At 41.3% G+C, this 22,405-nt stretch overlaps 4 protein-coding genes across 4 annotated transcripts; 3 read left to right on the top strand and 1 right to left on the bottom strand.

Annotated features, from left to right (window-relative positions):
• The first annotated feature begins 458 nt into the window (after window positions 1-458).
• Window positions 459-1,831, top strand: LOC113719405 (uncharacterized). Its single transcript, XM_027244614.1, has 3 exons — window positions 459-751; window positions 860-1,006; window positions 1,183-1,831. The coding sequence occupies exons 1-3, from the start codon at window positions 459-461 to the stop codon at window positions 1,829-1,831; spliced, it is 1,089 nt and encodes a 362-aa protein (XP_027100415.1).
• Window positions 1,832-13,878: 12,047 nt separating this feature from the next.
• On the bottom strand, window positions 13,879-14,451 carry LOC140021197 (retrovirus-related Pol polyprotein from transposon TNT 1-94). The gene has a single exon (XM_072071963.1). The coding sequence runs from the start codon at window positions 14,449-14,451 to the stop codon at window positions 13,879-13,881; it is 573 nt and encodes a 190-aa protein (XP_071928064.1).
• Window positions 14,452-15,355: 904 nt separating this feature from the next.
• Window positions 15,356-15,732, top strand: LOC113718683 (auxin-responsive protein SAUR24-like). The gene has a single exon (XM_027243571.2). It carries the CDS (start codon window positions 15,377-15,379, stop codon window positions 15,683-15,685), a length of 309 nt encoding a protein of 102 aa, XP_027099372.1. The 5' UTR covers window positions 15,356-15,376; the 3' UTR covers window positions 15,686-15,732.
• A 2,245-nt stretch (window positions 15,733-17,977) lies between these two features.
• Window positions 17,978-18,511, top strand: LOC113718684 (auxin-induced protein 15A-like). The gene has a single exon (XM_027243572.2). The coding sequence runs from the start codon at window positions 18,063-18,065 to the stop codon at window positions 18,327-18,329; it is 267 nt and encodes an 88-aa protein (XP_027099373.1). The 5' UTR covers window positions 17,978-18,062; the 3' UTR covers window positions 18,330-18,511.
• The last annotated feature ends 3,894 nt before the right edge of the window (window positions 18,512-22,405 follow it).

Raw genomic sequence — 22,405 nt, 5'->3', positions numbered from 1 at the left:
TCCCGCCGTTCTTGTTTGAGCAGGTGATTGCCCGAGAAAGTGTCCACACTACCGAGGTTCACTCCAGCAGCCTTAAGAAGGTCTGGTCTGTCAAAAATCACCTCTTCAATTGGCGCCGTCTGTGAGAACGAAGACATCTCAGAATGAAGCCCACGCGTTCTAGAAGTAGGAAGGTTCTCACCATTGGGGCTCAGCCGAACGCTGCAGTCCAAGAAGAAGATATGGCTGAGGGGCAGGGGCCCCCAGAGCCCTAGCCAGCAAACGAAGAAGCCATGACCAAGATGGCCGAGTTTGTGGCAGAAAACCCTAACGTCTTTGAGGAATTAGGAAGGTACTTTAAGAGGTAAGACAAACAAATAATTGAGTTCTCCAAGAAGAAATCAGACGAATCTCCCGAGCCTCTATCTGATGAAGAATCTGATGGAAGACACTTGGCCAGAAGCATTTCGAAGCGAGCCATGTTTAAGGCTACTTCCAAAATCGCTTCTTTATCCAAGGCTTTTTCGCGAGGTTTGTTAGGAAGGAGAGCTGACGAAGAACCCCAGCTCCTGGGGAGGTTCGAAGTGGATTACATGAGAGCTCCGCCTTTCACAGACGAGATCAACGAGGAGAGGTTTCCTTCAAATTTCAAACTCCCCACGATAGCATCTTACGACAGCCGAGGTGATCCGAAAGACCATTTTCACGCGTTCATCTCAGCATTTCGATTATATTGCATCCCCGACCCTGTTATTTGTCAGGCTTTCCCAGTGTTTTTACAAGGGACGGCTCGAAAATGATTTTAGGGCCTAGAGCCTAGGAGCATATCCACCTTGGGGGAACTGGTGGAAAAATTCCTCCATCATTTTGTATCCTCCAGACCTACGACCAAGACCTCGGCGCATCTGTTGAATATACAGCAGAACTCGGGCGAGTCACTTAGGTCTTATGTGCAGAGATTTCAGGATGAGAGCGTGCAGATACCCGACCCCAACGAGCAGGTGACGATAGCTGTCTTTACTAACAGGTTTGTGGTCGGAACGTTTCACACCACGATACACAAGAAATATCCTCGCACTCTGGTTGAAGGTCGAAAAGGGCATACAAACCGAAGACCTCAATCGTATGAAGAAACAGGCCCAAGTAATCCAGCCGAGATCTGACCCAGGCGGAGGGAGTCAAATGGAAGTGAGGTCGGAACAGCAGAGGTCTCCAGAGCCCCGGCCGAGACCGCCGGAGCGTCTTCAATAGAATAGCCAAGGGAAAGCCGCCGGTCTTGGAAGCCAAGTTAACTCCCTTGAACACCAGCCGATCTCCTGTGCTGTCTGTGATGGACCAAAACGGACTTGGGCGAGCCCCTCCAAAGATGAACGGCAAAAAGGAGAGAAGAAATCCTGACCTGTACTGCCTATACCACCGAGATGTTGGGCATGAGACAGAGGACTGCAATGACCTCAAGAACGAGATAGAGCGTCTCATTAAGCAGGGTTACCTCAAGCAATTCATCCGACGAGATGCGAGTGGTCCCAAGGATGCCAAGAGGCCTCCCAGAGATGGGTCCCCCGGTCATGGGTTAGGCTATGAGACCAACATCGCTGGAGTTATTAACACCATAGCCTGTGGCCCGACGGGAGGGGACAACCAAAACTCCCGAAAGAGGACCTACCAACAGGCTAACCCGAACTTAACTGAGTCGAGTTCTCGGCTGTCCGAGGTGATCACATATTGCCCAAGTGATCCTGTCCCGGCCACATCCAGCAGTCATGAGGCCTTGGTGATCGAGGTACTGGCCAACAATTACGTCGTCAAGAAAGTGTACGTTGATCCAGGAAGCTCAGTAGACGTCATGTAATATTGGACGTTCGAAAATCTGAAACTTATAAGAGAGCAGCTCAGCCCAGCCAGGACACCTCTTGTGGGCTTTGGGGGACACGTTGTCTACCCTAAAGGGATGGTCACGTTAACGGTGACCGTCAGCCATCACTCTCGGTGCCGAACCATCCCAGTTAAGTTCGTGGTGGTCAGGGCCGATTCCCCCTACAACCTGCTGATAGGTCGGCTCACCTTGAACGCTTTGCGAGCTGTGTACTCAACGTACCACTTAAGTTTCAAATTTTTAACTCCCGCGGGAATCGCTGAGATGAGCAGCGATGTCTGTGTAGCACGGGAATGTTACCTCGCTACCTTGCAGGTTGCGTCTTCATCGACGTCCGAGCCGACGACTGAGGGTAGGAGGTCTAGTATTCTATCGATAGACTGCATCGGTCCTCACCAATCCGTGAAGCCTCAAAGGCTGGAGACTGGAGACGAGGTTGAAGATGTTATGTTGACCCTTGCCAGCCCCGATCAGACCGTCCGCATCGGCACCGACTTGCCGGAACCGTTCAAGGGCGGGTTGATTGAGCTCCTCAGAGAGTATCACGATGTCTTCGCCTGGTCCGCTGAGCAAGTAGTCGGGGTGCCTAGTCAGCTTATGCTGCACGAGTTGAAGGTGGATCCGAGAGCCCGGCCGGTCAGGCAGAAGAGGAGACACTTCGGCCCGGCGCGCAACAAAGCTATAACGGAGGAAGTGGACAAGCTCAAGCCGGCACGGATGGTCAAAGAAGTCCAATACCTCACCTGACTATCCAATCCAGTGATGGTAAAAAAGGATTTAGGTAAGTGGAGGATGTGTGTAGACTTCACCGATCTGAATAAGGTTTGTTCGAAAGATTGTTACCCGTTGCCGAGGATTGACATGCTAGTCGACTCGGCAATGGGATACTAGGTTCTCTGCTTCTCAGATGCTTTTAAAAGCTATCATCAGATAGGAATGAGCGAAGAGGACCAAGAAAAAATGACTTTCTTCACGGATCAGGGGGTCTACTGTTATACGACTATACCTTTCGGGCTTAAAAACGGTGGAGCCACCTACCAGTGGCTGATCAACCGAGTCTTTAAAGCTCAGATAGGTCGCAATGTCGAAGCATATGTCGACGACATCTTACTAAAAAGCAAGGAGACTTCGGCATTTTTGTCTGACGTGATACTCGGATGATATTAAATCCCAAGAAGTGTGTGTTCGGTGTCACTTCAAAAAAATTTTTGGGATACTTAGTATCACGACGAGGTATACAGGCGAACCCTGACAAGGTGAAGGCCATTCAAGAAATGTCTTTACCGCGGACCCCTCGCGAAGTGCAAAGTTTGACCGGATGCTTGGCTGCCCTGAATCGATTCCTGTCGTAGTCAGCGGCCAAGGCATTGCCCCTTTTCAAGGTACTCAAGAAAGCTGACAAGTTCACCTGGACTATGGAATGCCAGCAGGCTTTCGAAGAGTTGAAAGAATATCTTCATCACCTTCCCACGCTTACGTCATCTCGACCTGAGGAGACCTTATACCTTTACCTTTTGGCCGCGGACGAGGCTGTCAGCGCCGTGCTAATGCGGGACGATGGGGTTCAAGTACCCATTTATTACATCAGTCGAGTTCTCTGTGGCCCTGAGACCCGGTACACCCGAGCAGAAAAGCTCGTGTTGGGGTTAGTCCACGTGGCCCGCAGACTAAAGCCTTACTTCCTAGCCCACCCTGTAACCCTGCGAACTGATCAACTAGTTAGGCAGATTCTATTGTGTCCCGAGGCGTCCGGACGGCTCACTAAGTGAGCTATTGAACTGGGGGAGTATGACATAACCTATGAGTCCCGAACTGCCATCAAGGCCCAAGATTTGACAGACTTCTTGGCCGAACTCACCTTTCTTGGGAGCCGAGACCCCCCTTTGACCGAAGCTGGACCCCAACGATGGACCTTATATGTGGATGGATCTTCCAATAGCGGGGGTAGCGGAGCTGGTTTGCTCCTCGAAGACCCTCATGGAAAGACATGCTCCTACGTACTCCGATTCGATTTCGCCGCGTCAAACAATGAAGCTGAGTACAAGTCCCTCATCGCGGGCTTGCAATTGGCCCGGAGGCTTGGTGCCTACCAAATCTCAGTTTATAGTGACTCCCAACTCGTAGTATACCAGGTGCAGGGAGAGTACGAGGCTAGAGCGGAAAACATGCAGCAGTACCTCTTTAAAGTTCACCAGTTAGTAGCGTACTTCGAGTCATTTGACATCCAAAGGATACTCCGGTCAAAGAATAGGCGAGCTGATGCCTTGTCAAAATTCGCCTCCACTGCATTTGCCACGCTCAATAAAACGGTTCACGTGGAGGTTCTGTTTGAGTTGGGGTACCTCGAGGAGAAGGTTTACCCAGTGACTGTAGAAGATACTTGGATGAGTCTCCTTATCAACTTTTTTGGACAAGGAGTTCTCCCAGACGACAAGGCCGAAGCGAGGAAAATTCAGGGCAAAGCGGCTAGATACGCGCTTCAAGATGGTAACATGTATAAACGTTCTTACCTTGGCCCGTGGCTGTGCTGCGTCACAGCCGAGGAGGGTGGAAACATCCTCCGAGATATACATGAAGGACTGTGCGAGGTACACGTCGGACATCGGATGTTGGTTAAGAAGGCCCTATTACTTAGCTATTTTTGGCCAACCATTCGACAAGATGCCCAGATATTGGTCCTGAGTTGCCCCTCCTGCCAGCACCATACGCCCGAACACCACCAGCCGACCAACTTCATGGTCCCCATCACATCTCCGTGGCCGTTCGAGCAATGGGGGACAGATATCATTGGCCCTTTCCCGAGGGCCACAGGTGGCTATGCCTATATCATGGTAGCGATAGACTATTTTACGAAGTGGGTTGAAACCGAAGCTTTAAAAAGCATCACTGACCAAGCTATCCAGAAGTTCTTCTGGAAGCACATAGTTTGCCGCTTCGGGTTATCTCAGATCATCATCTTTGATAATGGGAAGCAATTTGTAGACAACCCCTTCAAAGCGTGGTGCGGGGAACTTGGAATCAAACAACATTTCACTTCGGTTGAACATCCTCAAACCAACGGACAGGCAGAGAATTTCAACTGAACACTTTTACACGGATTCAAGACAAGGTTAGACCAACTCGGAACCTCCTAGCTAGACGAGCTCCCTAGTGTGCTTTATTGGACCACACCTAGGACGGCCACACAAGGTACCCCGTTCTCGCTAACTTATGGATCCGAAGCAGTGGCCCCTGCTGCATTCCTTATCTCGAGCCCTAGAATAACGGCCTTCGCCGCCGAGGCTAATAAAGAAGAACGAAGGACTGACCTCGACCTTTCTGAGGAAACGCGAGATGCTGCGGCAGCCCGGATGACCCTATACAAGAAAATCCTAGCTAGCTATATAATTCCCGTGTGAAAAATCTTCGATTTAACCCGGAGGACCTCGTTCTCCGAAGGAACTCGGTCAGCCGAGCTGAGTCCCAGGGCAAATTATCTCCGAATTGGGAGGGACCGTACCGCGTGGTTGAAGCTAGCCAAAATGGATATTGTAAGTTGGCCTACCGAGGTGGTTCCTTAGTACCTAGGACCTGGCATGCCCAAAATCTCAAATTTTACTTTCCATGATACTTGCATTTTATTTGAAGTTACTTATGCCAATTCTGCGTACTTAGTTATTTTCTTGGCACTATCACATGGTGTTGTTAAAGAAAATAGGGGGACAAACAAGTAGTAAACGAATAAAGAAGCAAGATACTAGAAGGTGAAAGTAATAGAAAATGGGAATTCATATTAATATTAACGACGGACAGGTACAAAAATTGCAAGTACAAAAGGCCGAGACTTAGAGCCCTGCTAAGAGTTTCTCGTCTCAGCAGATCCCTGGCCCGTAGCATTCCCGGTTCCCTCCATGGCTGCTCCACCATCTTCTTCGCCGCTCTTGGGTCTGGGCTCAAATTCTGCCATCTCGCGGTTGAACTCTTCCCAGCTTGAATCCCTTCGGCCATGCGATCGCAGAGCTCCTAGGCGTCCTCGTTGTAACTCGCCTTATCCTTAAACAAGTCCACTTGTTCTGTAGTGAGGAAGGGAGTGACCTCTTTGATAGCTGCAGTGTAGCCGAACATATAGTTGGGCAGGGTGAGTTGACCGAGGTCATGAGTGAAAGTCTCGGAGGAACGGAAGGCTTTCACTGCCGAGCTTCCCACCTTGTCGATTGCAGCCTGAGATGACTGCTCCTCCTGAAGTCGCCTCTTCTTCTCCTCTTCCAAAGCAGACTTTAGAGAGTTGATGGTGGCCTCGGACTGTTCCATCTCGGCCAAGCGTTCCTTACGGAGCTGTGTCTTCTCTTCCTCAGCCAGCTTCCTCTCCTCCTCGGCCAACTTTAGTTTCAGCTCCAGGGCATAGACCCTATCCTGGAGCTCGGCAGGGGCCTGATTCTCGAGCATATTAGTATAGCGCTGCATCAATTCCGACAGGAAGGCCAAGATCGAAGCCCACGCTACCGAGGTGCTTTGCATCAGCTCGGACGGGGTCAACTTTTTGGTATAAGAATGATCCTTTAGCAAGCTGGAGTGGACTAGCAGGTGGTGGGCCACGCTAGGATCCAGGCATCATTCATTGACGCTAACGTCCCACTCCGGGCACCAATGCCAACCGGGATGCCTCTTGTCGTCTCCGGTCTCCTGAGACTGGATGAAATGCCGGTTCCAGAGGGATGACCTCATAACTGGCGCTTCGGGAGCAGGCACTTGAACCTGTTTACCACGACCTGTCGGGGGACAAGCCGCAATGGTTACACCCTAGGCAGACACCCCTTTTGGAATCGTAGACCCTTGGGAGCCCTCTGGAACGACTATGGGGAAAGGATGAGATGAAGTGGCTGTCTTCTTCTTCTGGGCTGCCGAAGTTTCCCCAGGAGCTTTCTTCTTATGTTGCTTCTTCGCGACTTCGGCAGTGCCCACGGTGATCAGGTCGAATACTCTCACCACTGCATAAGATGAAAATATTACTACTTAGAATCGAAGTAAGAAGAAATACAAAGATATGAGATGAGAAGTATAATATTTTTGAAGTCTAGCAGAGAAGTGGAGGGGATAATCCGGACTGATCAGAGCTCGGCTGATCCCGCCTTCAACCAGGACCATTTCGGGGTAGGCCCAGTAGTCTATCTTAAGGCCCGACCTGAGGAGCTTTCGAAAATTCTCCTCTTCGTGACGACCTGGAGAAGGATCTTTGGCCGAAGCGGGCGGCTTCCACCAAAATCTCCTCGGGAAGTCGTTGGCGGGAACGAAGATGAAGTTGTGCTTCCATTCTTTTATTGAAGAAGAAGCGTCCACCACTAGTTTCGGCACGTGCTTGTTTCGGTTGTCGAAGTAAAACCAACCCTTCTTATCGCTATTCTTGATCGTGTAACAGCGGCGGAAGAGAGTCACTGTAGGGGCTATTCCCTGATCTCGACAGAGTAGTTCGAACCCAATGAGGATCCGAATCGCATTTGGAGTTAACTGGGTGACCCGAACACCCCAGTATCTTAGACTATCCGAAAAAACCTCGTCGTGAGCATCCTTAGCCCGGCTTCCAGCTGATCAAATAGACAACTACCCTCTCTCTTGGGGGCCACTCAGCTGTTTGGTGCCCTTGAGGTGGATAAATGCTGTAACGAGGGCGGAAGGGATATCGACGGATCACCTCGTTAGCCTCTTGGAGAGCGACCACGCTGTGGTATTGAGAAAGTTGGCCGAAGTCTACCGTTGACAGGTCCGGAGGTGTGGCCGGCTCCAGCACCCCCTCGTCCCTAGGCACCTCGACCCCGAAGGCGTCGTCATACACCACCTCGGAGTCCGCTTCACTCAGATCCGGGGATGGCACATCCCCGCCGATTTCCTTGGCTGCCTCCTCCGGGCTGGAAGACGAACTATCCTCTTCTTCGGCCGGGTCAGGCCTCTCTGTTGCGGTAAAGTCCGGCCTCACTATCTCTTTATGCATCCTGGCTACCCGGCCATATTGATAAGGAATAAGGGAAAGGACGAAGTGAACTTACTGGTTAAGAAATGAAGGAATTGGTAAAGACTATCGATCCGGAGAATTCACGCTCACTTCAAATATCTACTCTGATGCTGTTTTATAGTATGCTGGAAATGCTTGCAGTAAAATGTAAATGTTGACGGGAACCCCTATTTATACTAGAGAGAGAGGGAGGCGAAAGGATGGGGCGTTTAGGTTCCCTAGATTGACAAACTCCCTCATCATTTATGACTGTCAATCTCTCGATCTTTTGTCACGCGTCCTTTCGTGTCCTGTCATTTAAAGCTGACATGCGCTCCTCCATCACTCGTATTCCCTACTGGATGCGACATCATTATAACACAGTGGCCCCTTACCGTGTCCACGTCGAAGCCCCGGGAAACACCGTTTGCCCAGCTCCTCCCAAGGCTTGGGAGGTTTATTGAGAACGGTCATTTCAGCTTCTCCTTAATAAGGATCATTTCGGCTCCACATCAACCTAAGACCGCCTTAAGGATCAGAACCCCTGGCATGTGGGACTTCATGGGGTTCACTTCGGTACAGCTCCCACCAACAGCCGTGGTGGAGGATGTGTCCCCCAACCTATAAACAATTCTGACAGGTGATGGGACAGCCAGGTTTGGGTATAGTCTGATACTTGCAGGAGGTCAGACTGCTGATAGGACCTGCTGCCGCCGCCAATCTGTCAATCACAACTGACACCCTCAGGTTGTCATTTCCAAGGAGGCTGGATCCTATCATACCTCCCTCCCATCATATAAATACCCTTAAGTCCTAAAGCAGGGGTAAGCTCTCACTATTTATCTGATTGAATTTATTTCCAATTGGGACGTACTAACTAGAGCGTCGGAGGAGAACCAGGGGAGCTAGTCCCGCCGTTCTTGTTTGAGCAGGTGATTGCCCGAGAAAGTTTCCACACTACCGAGGTTCACTCCAGCAGCCTTAACAAGGTCAGGTCTGTCAAAAATCACCTCTTCAGCGGCCTACAGTTGCCTTTAACAAAAAGAAGATATTATTAATCTCCATCTGATGTGGATGTAGTAAGGCTTTTAGTTTATTTTGTTAAAAGACATGCTTGGATTGGATGGTTTTATACTTTATCCAACCGATATATTAGCAAATAAAGAGTACTAAAGTACATTGATACTTTACATGTTAACTGTTATACAAGCAATTTGACCTAATGTGAATAACCATCAGCCAACATGATATGCATTGCTCGTCTCTGTAGAACTAAGGGACGCTCATTATGTTACTGGTTCATGTCAAAAGTACACGGATACCCAACTTGTGTAAGCGATTGGTTTAGTATGTGGAACCAGCGACAAACATCATATGCCTTGCTTGTACCAGCTGAACTACAAGCATACAAGATAATGTTAAGAATGCACAATTAATTACTTCTAGTTAATGAATTTGGTTTAATATCTAGAACCACCAACTGACATGATATGCCTTGCTTGTCACTGCTGAAATATGTTATGCTCATTCTATGCCTTGCCCTAATTACTTCTTCCCTTTCGGTATGAAATGATTTTGAAAACGGAAAGTTTTCAGTAGGGAGATTGGTTGCATCCTATTCAACGACACCAAACTTAAAATTTAACTGTAGGAGAAATAATGAATTAGCCAAAATTCCATTAGGTACTTATTTTCGTCCTTCAAAGTTTGCTAAATTTGTAAATTACCTTGAGATGAAAGTAGGATTTATTAGGCAAAAAAGTTTGTTAGCCTAATAAATTCTGGTGTGCAATCATTGCTTGAACTTTGATAAATTAAGTTCAAAAGGGGGTCCTCCTTGCTCCATGTTCAAGAAAGTTGTGCATCATGGTACACTTCAAAGGGATACGCGGTTCTAAATTCTAGATCATTAGTTGAGAGGCAAAACCATGTGATAATAGTGATGGTTCATTAGCTCCTTTCTTGTTGGGGAAGGGGTACCAATACAGATACACAATATCAGAGTTAGTCCAAGATAAATTTCTCTTTCCCCAAGTACCAGTTAAAATAGGAATAAACCAAATCACCAAGTAATAATACCAACAATGATAATAAAGTGCAAGAAAAAATAAAAGGCATAGGACACCAAGATTTTTACGTGAAAAACCCAAATTGGGAAAAATCACAGGACCTAATTCAATCAAAAAAATCTCCACTATCACAATAATGGGAATACACAGGTCTATCCGAAATATTCGGATGACAATAATAGCACCAATATCAATCAAGAAAATTGCTATAAAAATCACCCCCAAAAATTACAACTGTCAAAGAAGTTGGTTTGGAAAGATGTTACCAAACGAAGAGAAAATCCGAAATCTGAATCAGTAGATAAGTAGAGCTTGATGAGAGGATCCCGTGTGTAAAATTTCGTCTCAATCGGACTTCAGATCACTTTCCAATTGAGGATTCAAAGTTGCAAAGAATTTTCTCTCTCTAGCTCTCCCTCTTTCTCTCTCTTCGTCTCTCTCAAAGGCGGCTGGTTTTTTATCTCGCACAAGACCAAAGCTTGAATTGCTTCTTGCGGCTGCTGCTACTTTTTATTCAAGCTTAGGAAGCCCTCAAGCTTTTGCATAAGTGGGTTGGCCCATAAATGGGCTGGCCCACACCCAACAATCTCCCCCTCCAACTGATTTGGGGGTTCCACCAAAGCTGCTTCTTGTCTACAAAATAAGAGTTTCTCCTTAGGCAATGTCTTGGTAAACATGTCAGGACAATTATCATCTGTATGCACCTTCTCAAGCGTCAACAACTTGGAATCCAGTACTTCTCGAATCCAATGATACCTCACATCAATGTGTTTGGATCGAGAGTGAAATGTAGAGTTCTTACACAAATGAATAGCGCTCTGACTGTCACAGTAAAGACTATACTTCTCTTGTTTCATACCCAACTCTTGAAGGAATTTCTGCAGCCAAAGAGTCTCCTTGCATGCTTCAGTGGTTGCAATATACTCTGCCTCTGTACTAGAAAGGACGATACATTTTTGCAACTTACTTTGCCATGACACTGCTTCCCCTGTAAAAATCATCAAGTACCCAGATGTGGATTTCCTATTATCAAGATCACCTGTTATATCTGCATCAGTGTATCCATCTAGCATAGTTTTACCATTGCCGAAACATAGACACAATCTAGGAGTTCCCTTGAGATATCTGAGAATCCATTTGATAGCATTCCAATGCTCCTTTTCAGGATTAGAGAGATACCGACTAACTACTCCAACTGCGTGAGTAATATCTGGCATGGTGCAAACCATAGCATACATCAAGCTACCAATGGCTGAAGCATAAGGAACCTTCTTCATGTCTTCTTTATCTTTCTCACTTGTAGGACACTGCTTGATATTCAGTTTAAAGTGACCTGCAAGTGGAGTTGAAACATCTTTAGCTTTACTCATGTTAAACCTGTTGAGTACTTTCTCAATGTATTTTTCTTGAGATAACCAGAACTTCCCATTTTGCCTATCACGTGAGATTTTCATCCCCAGTATCTATCTAGCCAGACCCAAATTTGTCATTGCAAAGGATTTACTTAACTCCTTTTTCAACTTGTCAATCTTCACAGTATCACGACCAACAATCAACATATAGCAAGAGAATAACAAAATCACCATCTGAAAAATTCTTCACATAAACACAGTGATCAGATGTAGTCCTGTGGTACTCATGATCTGTCATGAAGGAGTCAAACTTCTTATACCACTGTCTCGGTGCCTGTTTCAAACCATACAAACTCTTCTTGAGACGGCATACAAGATTTTTCTTGCCACTTTCTTTGAACCCCTCCAGTTGCTCCATGTAGATCTCCTCTTTCAAGTCACCATGTAGGAAGGCTATCTTCACATCAAGTTGCTTGATCTCCAAATTCAAATTGGCTGCAATACCAAGAACAACTCGAATTGATGACATTTTTACTACAGGAGAAAAAATTTCTTCAAAGTCTACGCCCTTCTTTTGGCTAAATCCCTTCACAATCAATCTTGTTTTGTACTTTGGTTATGAGCTGTGCTCCTAAGTCTTCAACCTATAAACCCATTTGTTCTTCAGAGCTCTCTTACCCGTAGGCAGTTTCACTAAGTCATAAGTATGATTCTCATGCAGGGACACCATCTCCTCTTACATGGCTCGCAACCAATCTTCTTTGTTCTCATGCTCTAAAGCCTCACTGTAGGACTCTGGCTCTCCTCCATCTGTTAACAACACATATTCATGAGGATTATATCTGTTAGAAGGCCTCTTCTCTCTGGTAGATCTCCTAAACTCATCTTGTGGTGGTGATGGTGGAGTAGGTGGTGCCTCATGCTCAGGTTCATTAGCAGTAGGATTATCATCATCATTAACATCTTCTCTCTGCTCTGTCTCAGCTCCCCCTTGATTAAAATCAACAGGTACTGGAATTGGATCTAGATCTGAATTTGAGCTAGCAGGAATGTCATCTGAAGATTTTGAATTATCACCTTTATCAATGTTTTCAATGGTTTGATCTTCAAAGAAGACAACATCTCTACTCTCGATCACCTTCTTCTCAATAGGATCATACAACCTATAACCAAAATCTTCATGTCCATAACCCAAGAAGATACACTGCTTTGATTTTACATCAAGTTTTGACCTTTCATCTTTGGGAATATGAACAAATGCCCGACAACCAAAAATTCTCAAGTGTTTAAAGGACACATCTTTTTCCGTCCATACCCTCTCTGGGATATCACCATCTAGAGGAACTGATGGGGAAAGATTGATCAAATCGACTGCAGTTCTCATTGCCTCACCTCAAAAGGATTTTGGTAGTTTAGCATTGGAGAGCATACATCTGACCCGCTCAGTGATGGATATGTTCATCCTCTTTGCTGCTCCATTTTCTTGAGGAGTTTTTGTCACAGTCTTCTCCAATCTGATCCCACGGGACTTGCAATAAATTTCAAATGGTCCTCTGTACTCACCACTATTATCAGCACGTACACACTTTAACTGTTTACCAGTTTCTCTTTCAACTTTGCTATGAAAATCCTTAAATACATCCAAAACCTGATTTTTGGATTTCAAAGCAAAACACCAAACCTTTCTAGCAAAGTCATCAATAAAAGTTACAAAATAAACAGCACCACCAAGAGACTTATCTTTCATATAACAAACATTAGTATGCACCAATTCTAAAGCATTCAATTTCCTAGATGGAGGAAAATTTTTGAATGCAACTCTATGTTGTTTCCATAAATGCAGTCAACACAAGGTTTAAGTGCATTACCTCTAACTTCAGGTAGGAGCTGTTTGCCAACAAGTGTCTGAATCCCCTTTTCACCTATGTGTCCAAGTCGCCTATGCCAAAGGTCAATCGAGGAGTCACGAACTGCATTCACTTCTCCCTTCCTCAACTTGGCTTGCATCACGTAGAGGGTACTATGCTTCTTTCCTCTGGCAACAACGAGGTTTCCTTTTCTGAGTTTCTATTTGCCTCCACCTTGCGAGCTATAGTAGCCCTCATCGTCAAGTTTTCCTGTAGAAATAAGGTTAAATCGAATATCAGGAACATGTCGAACATTTCTCAATATCAGCTGGCACCCGGTATCTGTGTCCAAGTATATATCTCTCATGCCAACAACTTTCCATGAGAGCTCATTTCTCATCCTAACACATCCGAAATCTCCTTCGGTGTAGGTCGAGAAGAAATGCCTGTGAGGAGTAACATGGTAGGATGCACCTGAATCAACTATCCAATCACTGTCATAATGAATAATATTCACTTGACCATCATCATCATGAGCTGCCACAACTGCTGTAGTCTCTTCATCACCTTTTTCCTTCGACTTACTCATTTTCTCAGTTTGTTCCCGTTTTAGGATTCTACATTCTTTCATATAATGTCCATTTTTTTTATAATAATAGCATGCAACATTTTTCCACGACTCAGACCTGCTTCTGGATTTGTTATTCCTGTTGTGGGGTCCTCTACTTTTGCTTCTCCCTCTTCTTTCTTTCTTTTCTGTCACCAGGCCCTGGGACTCATAGACAATTCCTTATTCCTTCCTCTTGAACTCTTCATTTATCACGGCCTCTTTCGCAATAGCCATAGTCAACACACCATTCGGAGATGAATTACTGATGGAGATCACCATGGTTTCCCAACTATCTGGTAGTGAACTGAATAATAATAAAGCCTGCACTTCATCATCCAGATTCAAATTTAATGTAGTTGCCTGGTTTATCAATCCCTGAAAATTATTCAGGTGTTCAGTCATATCTTTCCCATCCTTATATTTCATCCGAGTAATCTGTTTCAGACAACTAGTTTTGTTCAAACCGGTCTTCCTTTCATACATACTCTCAAGCTTTTTCCATAATATATCAGCTCTGGTGTCATTAGCAAAATGTTGAAAAATACTTTGACCAATCCATTTTCTAATATTACCAACAGTTTTCCTGTGCATATTAGCCCATTTTTCATCACTCATATCACTTGGTCTACCTTTATCCCCTAGAACAGGTTCAAACAAATCTCTACAATACAAGTAGTCTTCCATTCTGGCCTTCCAAATTGAATAATTAGTGGCATTCAATTTTATCATGCAACCACTATCCAAATCATCCATTTTTAACCAGTATAAATGAGCAGTCTAACCTGACTGCTCTGATTGCACTTGTTGGGGAAGGGGTACCAATAGAGACACACAATATCAGAGTTAGCCCAAGATAAATTTCTCTTTCCCCAAGTACCAGTTAAAATAGGAATAAACCAAATCACCAAGTAATAATACCAACAGTGATAATAAAGTGCAAGGAAAAATAAAGGGCACAGGACACCAAGATTTTTATGTGGAAAACCCAAATTGGGAAAAACCATGGGACCTAGTCCAGTCAAAAAAATCTCCATTATCACAATAATGGGAATACACAGGTCTATCCGAAATATTCGGATGATAATAATAGCACCAATATCAGCCAAGCAAATTGCTACAAAAATCACCCCCAAAAACTACAACTGTCAAAGAAGTAGATTTGGAAAGATATTACCAAACGAAGAGAAAATCTGAAATTTGAATCGGTAGATAAGTAGAGCTTGATGAGAGGATCCCGTGTGTAAAATTTTGTCTCAATCGGACTTCAGATCACCTTCCAATTGAGGATTTAAGGTTGCAAAGAATTTTCTCTCTCTTGCTCTCCCTCTTTCTCTCTCTTCATCTCTCTCAAACGCGGCTGGTTTTTTTTCTCGCACAAGACCGAAGCTTGAATTGCTTCTTGCGGCTGCTGCTGCTTTTTATTCAAGCTTGGGAAGCCCTCAAGCTTTTGCATAAGTAGGTTGGCCCACAAATGGGCTGGCCCACACCCAACATTTCTTTGATGTCCAAGGAAAAGCCTCTTTACCACATAATAGTACTGGTCGTCAATTCTGTATACACGCTTATAACTTGTTTGATTAAGTTAACACACATCTTCACAAGCATTAAAGAAAGACTTCTTTTTTCCTCTAAATCTTTCTTTCTTTGAATTAATTACAAGAAAGCATCCTGTAGAACAATGGCTATCCGACTACCTCGTATTATTCAAGCTAAGCAAATTCTTAGGCGCTCTACATCAACATCCAATGCTGCTATTTCAGGTTCTGTAGATGTTCCAAAAGGCTACTTAGCCATTTATGTTGGAGAAAGTGAAAGGAAGCGATTCGTGATTCCCATTGCTTACTTGAATGAGCCTGCGTTCCAAGATTCGCTAAGCCAAGCTGAGGAAGAATTTGGTTTTGATCATCCGATGGGGGGTTTGACAATCGCACGCAGAGAAGACATGTTCATTGATATCACTTCTCGCTTGGGTAGAACCGTGAGTTAGCCGAGCTGGTGCACATTATTAGACAATACTACTTGTTAATTGAGATATCAGAGCACAATTTTGTAATGTAGAGCATGCAGATTACTTTTTGTACAGTTGCTTTTCATTCATAAAGCCTTAACATTATGATTATTTGAAGCTTATTCTTTTCAATTATTTGTCGTTACAAGAATTCCAAAAAAATTTAAATTTCTGGTAAGTGCTTCAAGTGCTGAGGTTTTCTAAAACCCTTTCATTCTACACGAGTAATTGGGAAGGCATGGTGTCAGGACTCTTAAACCTGAAACCAGTCAAGAATTCTGACATCCTTCATTTGCAAGGTGAACTTGGTCTACGGTGGGAAAAAAACAGAATATAATTTACTGAACACCTTGATGATTGATAAACTGTTTGATGACATTCACCTGACAAAGATTATGTCTATAAATAAATTATTGTTGGCTTCATGCTCACTTAGAATTAACCACAGCATAAGGTAAAAATCTCTTGCTGAAACTGCAGCTTCATGGTTGCACGAATATCTGGTTGAGAGGACTATGGGAAAATTTTGACTCTGTTTTTGTTTTTACCACAGTCATGGTGATACAATTTCAGATTGTATAATAGAAGTACAGCTCATAAAAATTTGGTGGGACAAATCCCTGAATGAATTAACTTCAACATTTTGTAACTTTTCTAAATCCTGTGGCTGGGCTTGCTGCCACATTATGGAAGGGAGAAATGTCAGCAATCCACTGTTCCACACTTCCTTCTTGTTCATACTTGCTCTTTCAGTTCTTGGAATTCATCTGACTTTTTCTTCTTTTTTGTTTTGTTCTCTTGAAATGTTTATAGATGTTATTCAGTTACTTGGATCGGACATTGTCTGGCACTGCCTCGTTTTACTTTTTCTGCATGTGATTTTGTATGATTTTCAAAGTCCTTTTGTGTACAATGCAGTTCCTCAAAACTGATTTGTCTTCTCTTTCTAATTCCTGATTCAGATTCGTAGCCTTCAATTGCTTTTAACAGAAAGGAGGCATTATCAATCTTGATCTGGTATGGACATAGTGATGCTTTTTGGTTCATTCATTGGAAAAGGCATCCTTGGTCAGTTGCATTCAAGTACAAATCTTAATCCAGACCGATATATTAACGAGTAGAGCACACTGATACCCAACTTGCTAATTTTTATATAAGCAATTCGGCTTAATATGTAGAAGCATCAACCGACATGATTTGCATCGCTTGTCTCTGTAGAACTCTGTGATGCTCATTGTATTACTAGTTTATGTCAAGAATACATTGATACCCAACTTGTGTAAGCAACTGGCTTAATATGTAGTAGAACCATCAACAAACATGATATGCCTAACTCGTATTTGCTGAACAAGGTGCATACAAGATAATGTCCCTATTACTTAACTTCTAGTTAAGCAATTTGGCTTAGTATGTAGAACCATCAACCAACACTACATGCCTTGCTTGTCACTGCCGAAATATGTGATGCCCGTTATCTTACTAGTATACATCAATAGTACTACAATTCCCAACTTTTTTTGGAAGAAAGTTTAGAACCACCATCCAACATAACATTCATTGCTTGTCTCATCAGGACCAATTAATGCTCAGAAAACTTATTAGCTTACATCACAAAAACATCTTCATGTGTCGAACCTCCTTTGTCTGTCAGCTGTTGTAACCAACCCTGAAGTGTGTGATCTTAGTGGCTACTTGGTGGCCGCAGCCAAAGAACATAAAATGACCACCGGAGAACGTAATGCAAACAGCTCATGACATCAAGGTTATCAATCCAAAGGGTCTGATAAATACACCTAGGAAGGCCACCTATTATTGAACTTGGTATGTTGTCACAGATTCATTGCCATGGTCCATGACCTAGGTCTGATGGTTTTCTCTGGGAGGAACAGCCACATCATACCAAATCATATCATGTTCTTAGGTGGACCACCATGTGAAATTTTTTTACAGCCCTCACATATCAAAAGATCTTTCACCATCTTCTCCTCTAATCCCTGTACTATATATATTTCTTAATTTCTCAAGTGGTCCTCTCTGTTTCTTGTTGAAGGAAGTGGTAGGCCCTGATAGGTTTCAATCAGCACACGGTTCTAAATTGTTGATCATGACTAGAAGACATAACCATGTGATACCTCATCAGCTATTGTCAATAATGTCCATCTAAATGCCGCTTTGGTCCTACCACATCTATAGCATTAAGATAACAAGTTTGTGATTCTTCTATATATATATACCCTTCTAACTTGTTTGATCAACATAAGCTACCACAAATTCTGATCAAGGCTTTTCTACTTTGTCCCACAAGTCTTCCTACCTTTCTTTGCTCAACCTATACAACAAAGCATCCAGTAGAGTAATGGCCATCCGTCTGCCTCGTATTCTTCAAGCTAAGCAAATCCTAAGACAGTCTTCGAAAGATGTTTCGAAGGGCTACGTTGCAGTTTATGTTGGAGAAAGTGAAAAGAAACGATTTGTGATTCCCATTTCTTACCTGAATCAGCCTACATTCCGAGAATTGTTGAGTCAAGCTGAGGAAGAATTTGGCTTTGATCATCCAATGGGGGGTTTGACAATCCCTTGCAGAGAAGACAAGTTCATTGATGTGACCTCTTGCTTGAGTTAAAATGTGAGTTTGCAGCAATGCCATGCAAAATTAGAGAATATTAGTAGTTTTTTTGGGTAGTTAAGAATAGTAGTAGATGTCAAGGCACAATTTTTGTAACGTAGAGAACATATTAGTTTTGTACAGTGTTTTCTTCCATCATAGAAAGAGGATTATGAATAATGGAACCTTCTTCTTTTGCATTCTCTGTCACTTTTTCTAATCCCTTGTGAGTATGTAATTTGACTGGAAAAGGAAGAAAAGGAAATGCAGTCCATACTTCGAAACAGATGAAGATTTAATTGATGAGAGAAATGAAGAACTAGAACTCTTTTTGTTCCTTAACTTATCAAGTTCCAACAGTCTTCCTGTCTTCTCTCCGATGCATCATCCATCCATCATGAAATTGGAAGTTAATGTCAAAAAGAGAGCAGACCAAGTTGAAAGTTAATATCAAAAAGATATGATTTCCTCGATTACTAGTGAGAAAGAAAGAGGGATTTTCTGGTTGCCTAGAGAAAAGGGTTAATCACATTTTATCCCCTTAAAGAATACTCCATTTCTCAGTTTACCCCATAACCTTTAATTTTACTCACTTAACCCCCTTTACGACAAAATTGCCCTCGCATTATTTTGACTTTTCATTTACTTTGTTTTCCTTTCTTTTATTTCTTTTTCTCTTTCTTCTTTATTTAATTCTTCCTCTTTCCCACAAAAAACTTCACCTTAATGATTGAAATTAAAAAAGAGGAATTGCGGAGATCTATCTTTTCCTTAAATGATTAAAAAAATATTCAAATCACTTTCCTAAAATACAATTTTTTTAGCCTTTCAAATCTTTTAATTTTGGGTTTTCCTCTTTCCTTTTTAGTTTCTCATTTTATTCCCAAGAAAATATCTTAAGATGAAATTGTGACCTAATTAATAATCATCAATTGAAATTTGTGACACGTGGCATCATACAAAAAATCAAAATTAGTTTTTGATACCTTTTAAACTTTCACCCAGAAATATGCAATTACAAACTCAAAACAAAAATTTTCGTTGAAATGGAATTTCTATTGGGAAGGATGAAAGAGAGAAGAAAGAGAAAAAGAAATAAAAGAAGGAAAACAATTTCATCTTATGATATTTTCTTGAGAATAAAATGAGAAACTAGAAAGGAAAGAGAAAAACCCAAAATTAAAAGAATTGAAAGGTTAAAAAAATTATTTTTTAGGAAAGTGATTTGAATATTTTTTTAATCATTTAAGGAGAAGATAGATCTCTACAATTCCTCTTCGTTAATTTCAATCATTAAGGTGAAGATTTTTGTGGGAAAAATGAAGAATTAAACTTTCCTACACTGACAATGTATACACTATTAACGTTGGATGATTGACAACTATACCAAATTTAAATTTGAAATTCAACTTTTGCACACATGTCATGAATCCAACGATGATAGTGTATACACCGTCAGTGTAAGAAAGATTTACTCATTAAATAAAGAAGAAAGAGAAAAAGAAACAAAAGAAAGGAAAACAAAGTAAATGAAAAGTCAAAATAATGCAAGGGCAATTTTGTCCTAAAGGGGGTTAAGTGAGCAAAATTAAAGGTTATGGGGTAAACTGAGAAATGGGGTATTCTTTAAGGGGATAAAATGTGATTAACCCTAGAGAAAATGTCTATACTAGACGTGAATTATTCACAGCAATTTCATGTTAATGTTATCCTACTACAGACATGTTTCTTTGTAGGGTTAATCACGAAAACTCTTCCTAAGATTTAACCAGTTTTGCACTTCACCCACTAATGCTATTTTATTTTCTTACTTTACCTCCTAAACACTTAGTCAACTTTAACATTACGTAATGAAAATGTTGAAAAGACATCGATACCCCTAAGGGTCAAATACAGTAAATCCTTTAATATAGAATCATTTTTCACTTTACCTCTTAGTATCATTTTTCTCTTAATTTGTCTACCTGTCCCTAGAACCATTAGTCAACTGTAATATTTTATACTATTCAAGATAAATAATGTCTAAAAAATTAATATCCCTAATATAATAATAATAATTTTTGTATATATTTGGATATAGATCTTGTTAAATTTTATCCCCATAATTGTAGGTCTTTTAAATAAAGAAAAATATCTCACTTATCTCACATGATAAGGGAAAAAACATTAGTGCAAAACTAAACTATGAAAATATTATTAAAGGTCTATAGATGGGTTTGTTTGGGTTGGAGATCACTTGGAAAACTTTTTTAGAACAATAGCACTTTTTACAATTTGATATTTGTGAGATAAAAAGTTAGTTAAAAAATAAAAATATAATTGAAAAACGTGTTTGCATCCAATAAACAAGTTTTTAGAACAATCTAACAATCCAAACAAATTTTAATAGCATCTAAGCATGGTATATTAAAAGAATAACTTTGGAAACTTTGAACTCCAAATCAATCATGCTCCTGTTTTTTAGTATTACTAACAAAAAATATGTATGGTTCCATATATATATATAAGAAAACATCTAGCTACTAAAAGAAAAGTTTAGTTGTATGCGCATTCCCAAAGAGAAACTGACAAAATTCCAGTCATTTTTAGATTTTTAAAAATATTTCACACTTTAATTTTTTAATAACAATATTTGTTTTTTCCCTATTATTAAGTCAAATTAGCAAGATATTTTCCTTAACCTAAAAAAAAGTGCAACTATGGAATAAAATTTAAATAGAACCATGCATATAAAAATATTATTTTTCATTATTATGTTTGGAATATTGATTTTTTAGATATTAATTGTTTTAGGTGTTGACAAATATTGGAGTTCATAATGATTTTAATAACAAAAAATGAATTGATAAAAAATGATGTTAGGGGATAAAGCATAAAACAGGCTATACATTAAAGGGATTTACCGTAGTTAACTTTTAGGGGTATAAATATCTTTTTGACATCACCTTTACACAGTGTAAGAGTTGACTAATGGTTTAAGGGATAAAGTAGAAAAATAATAATAAGGGTTAATCACATTTAATCCCCCTAAGGTATATCCCATTTCTCAATTTACCCCATAACCTTTAATTTTGCTCACTTAACCCCCTATAGGATAAAATTGCCCTTGCATTATTTTGACTTTTTATTTACCTTGTTTTCCTTTCTTTTATTTCTTTTTCTCTTTCTTCTTTATTTAATTCTTCCTTTTTCCCACAAAAATTTTCACCTTAATGATTGAAATTAAAAAAGAGAAATTGCAGAGATCTATTTTCTCCTTAAATGATTAAAAAAATATTCAAATCACTTTCCTAAAATACAATTTTTTTTAGCCTTTCAATTCTTTTAATTTTGGGTTTTCCTCTTTCCTTTCTAGTTTCTCATTTTATTCTAAAAAAATATCATAAGATGAAATTGTTTCCTTTCTTTTATTTCTTTTTCTCTTTCTTCTCTCTTGCATCCTTCCCAATAGAAAATTCCATTTCAACGAAAATTTTTGTTTTGAGTTTGTAATTGCATATTTCTGGGTGAAGGTTTAAAAGGTATCAAAAACTAATTTTGATTTTTTGTATGATGCCACGTGTCATAAATTTCAATTGATGATTATTAATCAGGTCAGAATTTCATCTTAAGATATTTTCTTGGGAATAAAATGAGAAACTAGAAAGGAAAGAGGAAAACCCAAAATTAAAAGAAATGAAAGGCTAAAAAAATTGAATTTTAGGAAAGTGATTTGAATAATTTTTTAATCATTTAAGGAGATGATAGATCTCTGCAATTCCTCTTTTTTAATTTCAATCATTAAGGTGAAGATTTTTGTGGGAAAGAGGAAGAGTTAAATAAAGAAGAAAGAGAAAAAGAAATAAAAGAAATGAAAACAAGGTAAATGAAAAGTCAAAATAATGCAAGGGCAATTTTTTCCTATAGGGGGTTAAGTGAGCAAAATTAAAGGTTAGGGGATAAACTGAGAAATGGGGTATACCTTAAGGGGATTAAATGTGATTAACCCTAATAATAATGTTAGCCGACAAAGTGCAGTAGTAGTTGTACCTTAGGGGGAGTTTTTGTGATTAACCTTCTTTGTATTGAAGCATCAACTTTTCCAATTCATATTC

This window comes from Coffea arabica, chromosome 11e (genome assembly GCF_036785885.1).
Source record: "Coffea arabica cultivar ET-39 chromosome 11e, Coffea Arabica ET-39 HiFi, whole genome shotgun sequence".
Classification (NCBI taxonomy): domain Eukaryota; kingdom Viridiplantae; phylum Streptophyta; class Magnoliopsida; order Gentianales; family Rubiaceae; genus Coffea; species Coffea arabica.
Note: the sequence above shows the minus strand (reverse complement) of the source record. Positions and strands in the feature narration are given on the sequence as shown.

Excerpts from the sequence above, each read along its gene's own strand:
- LOC113719405 (XM_027244614.1), top strand. The coding sequence starts at position 459 with ATGTTTAAGGCTACTTCCAAAATCGCTTCTTTATCCAAGGCTTTTTCG. Across the intron at positions 752-859 it reads ATTTGTCAGGCTTTCCCAGT|ACCTACGACCAAGACCTCGG; the intron begins GTTTTTACAAGG and ends TGTATCCTCCAG. Across the intron at positions 1,007-1,182 it reads ATAGCTGTCTTTACTAACAG|CAGAGGTCTCCAGAGCCCCG; the intron begins GTTTGTGGTCGG and ends AGGTCGGAACAG.
- LOC140021197 (XM_072071963.1), bottom strand. The coding sequence starts at position 14,451 with ATGGATGATTTGGATAGTGGTTGCATGATAAAATTGAATGCCACTAAT.
- LOC113718684 (XM_027243572.2), top strand. The coding sequence starts at position 18,063 with ATGGCCATCCGTCTGCCTCGTATTCTTCAAGCTAAGCAAATCCTAAGA.
- LOC113718683 (XM_027243571.2), top strand. The coding sequence starts at position 15,377 with ATGGCTATCCGACTACCTCGTATTATTCAAGCTAAGCAAATTCTTAGG.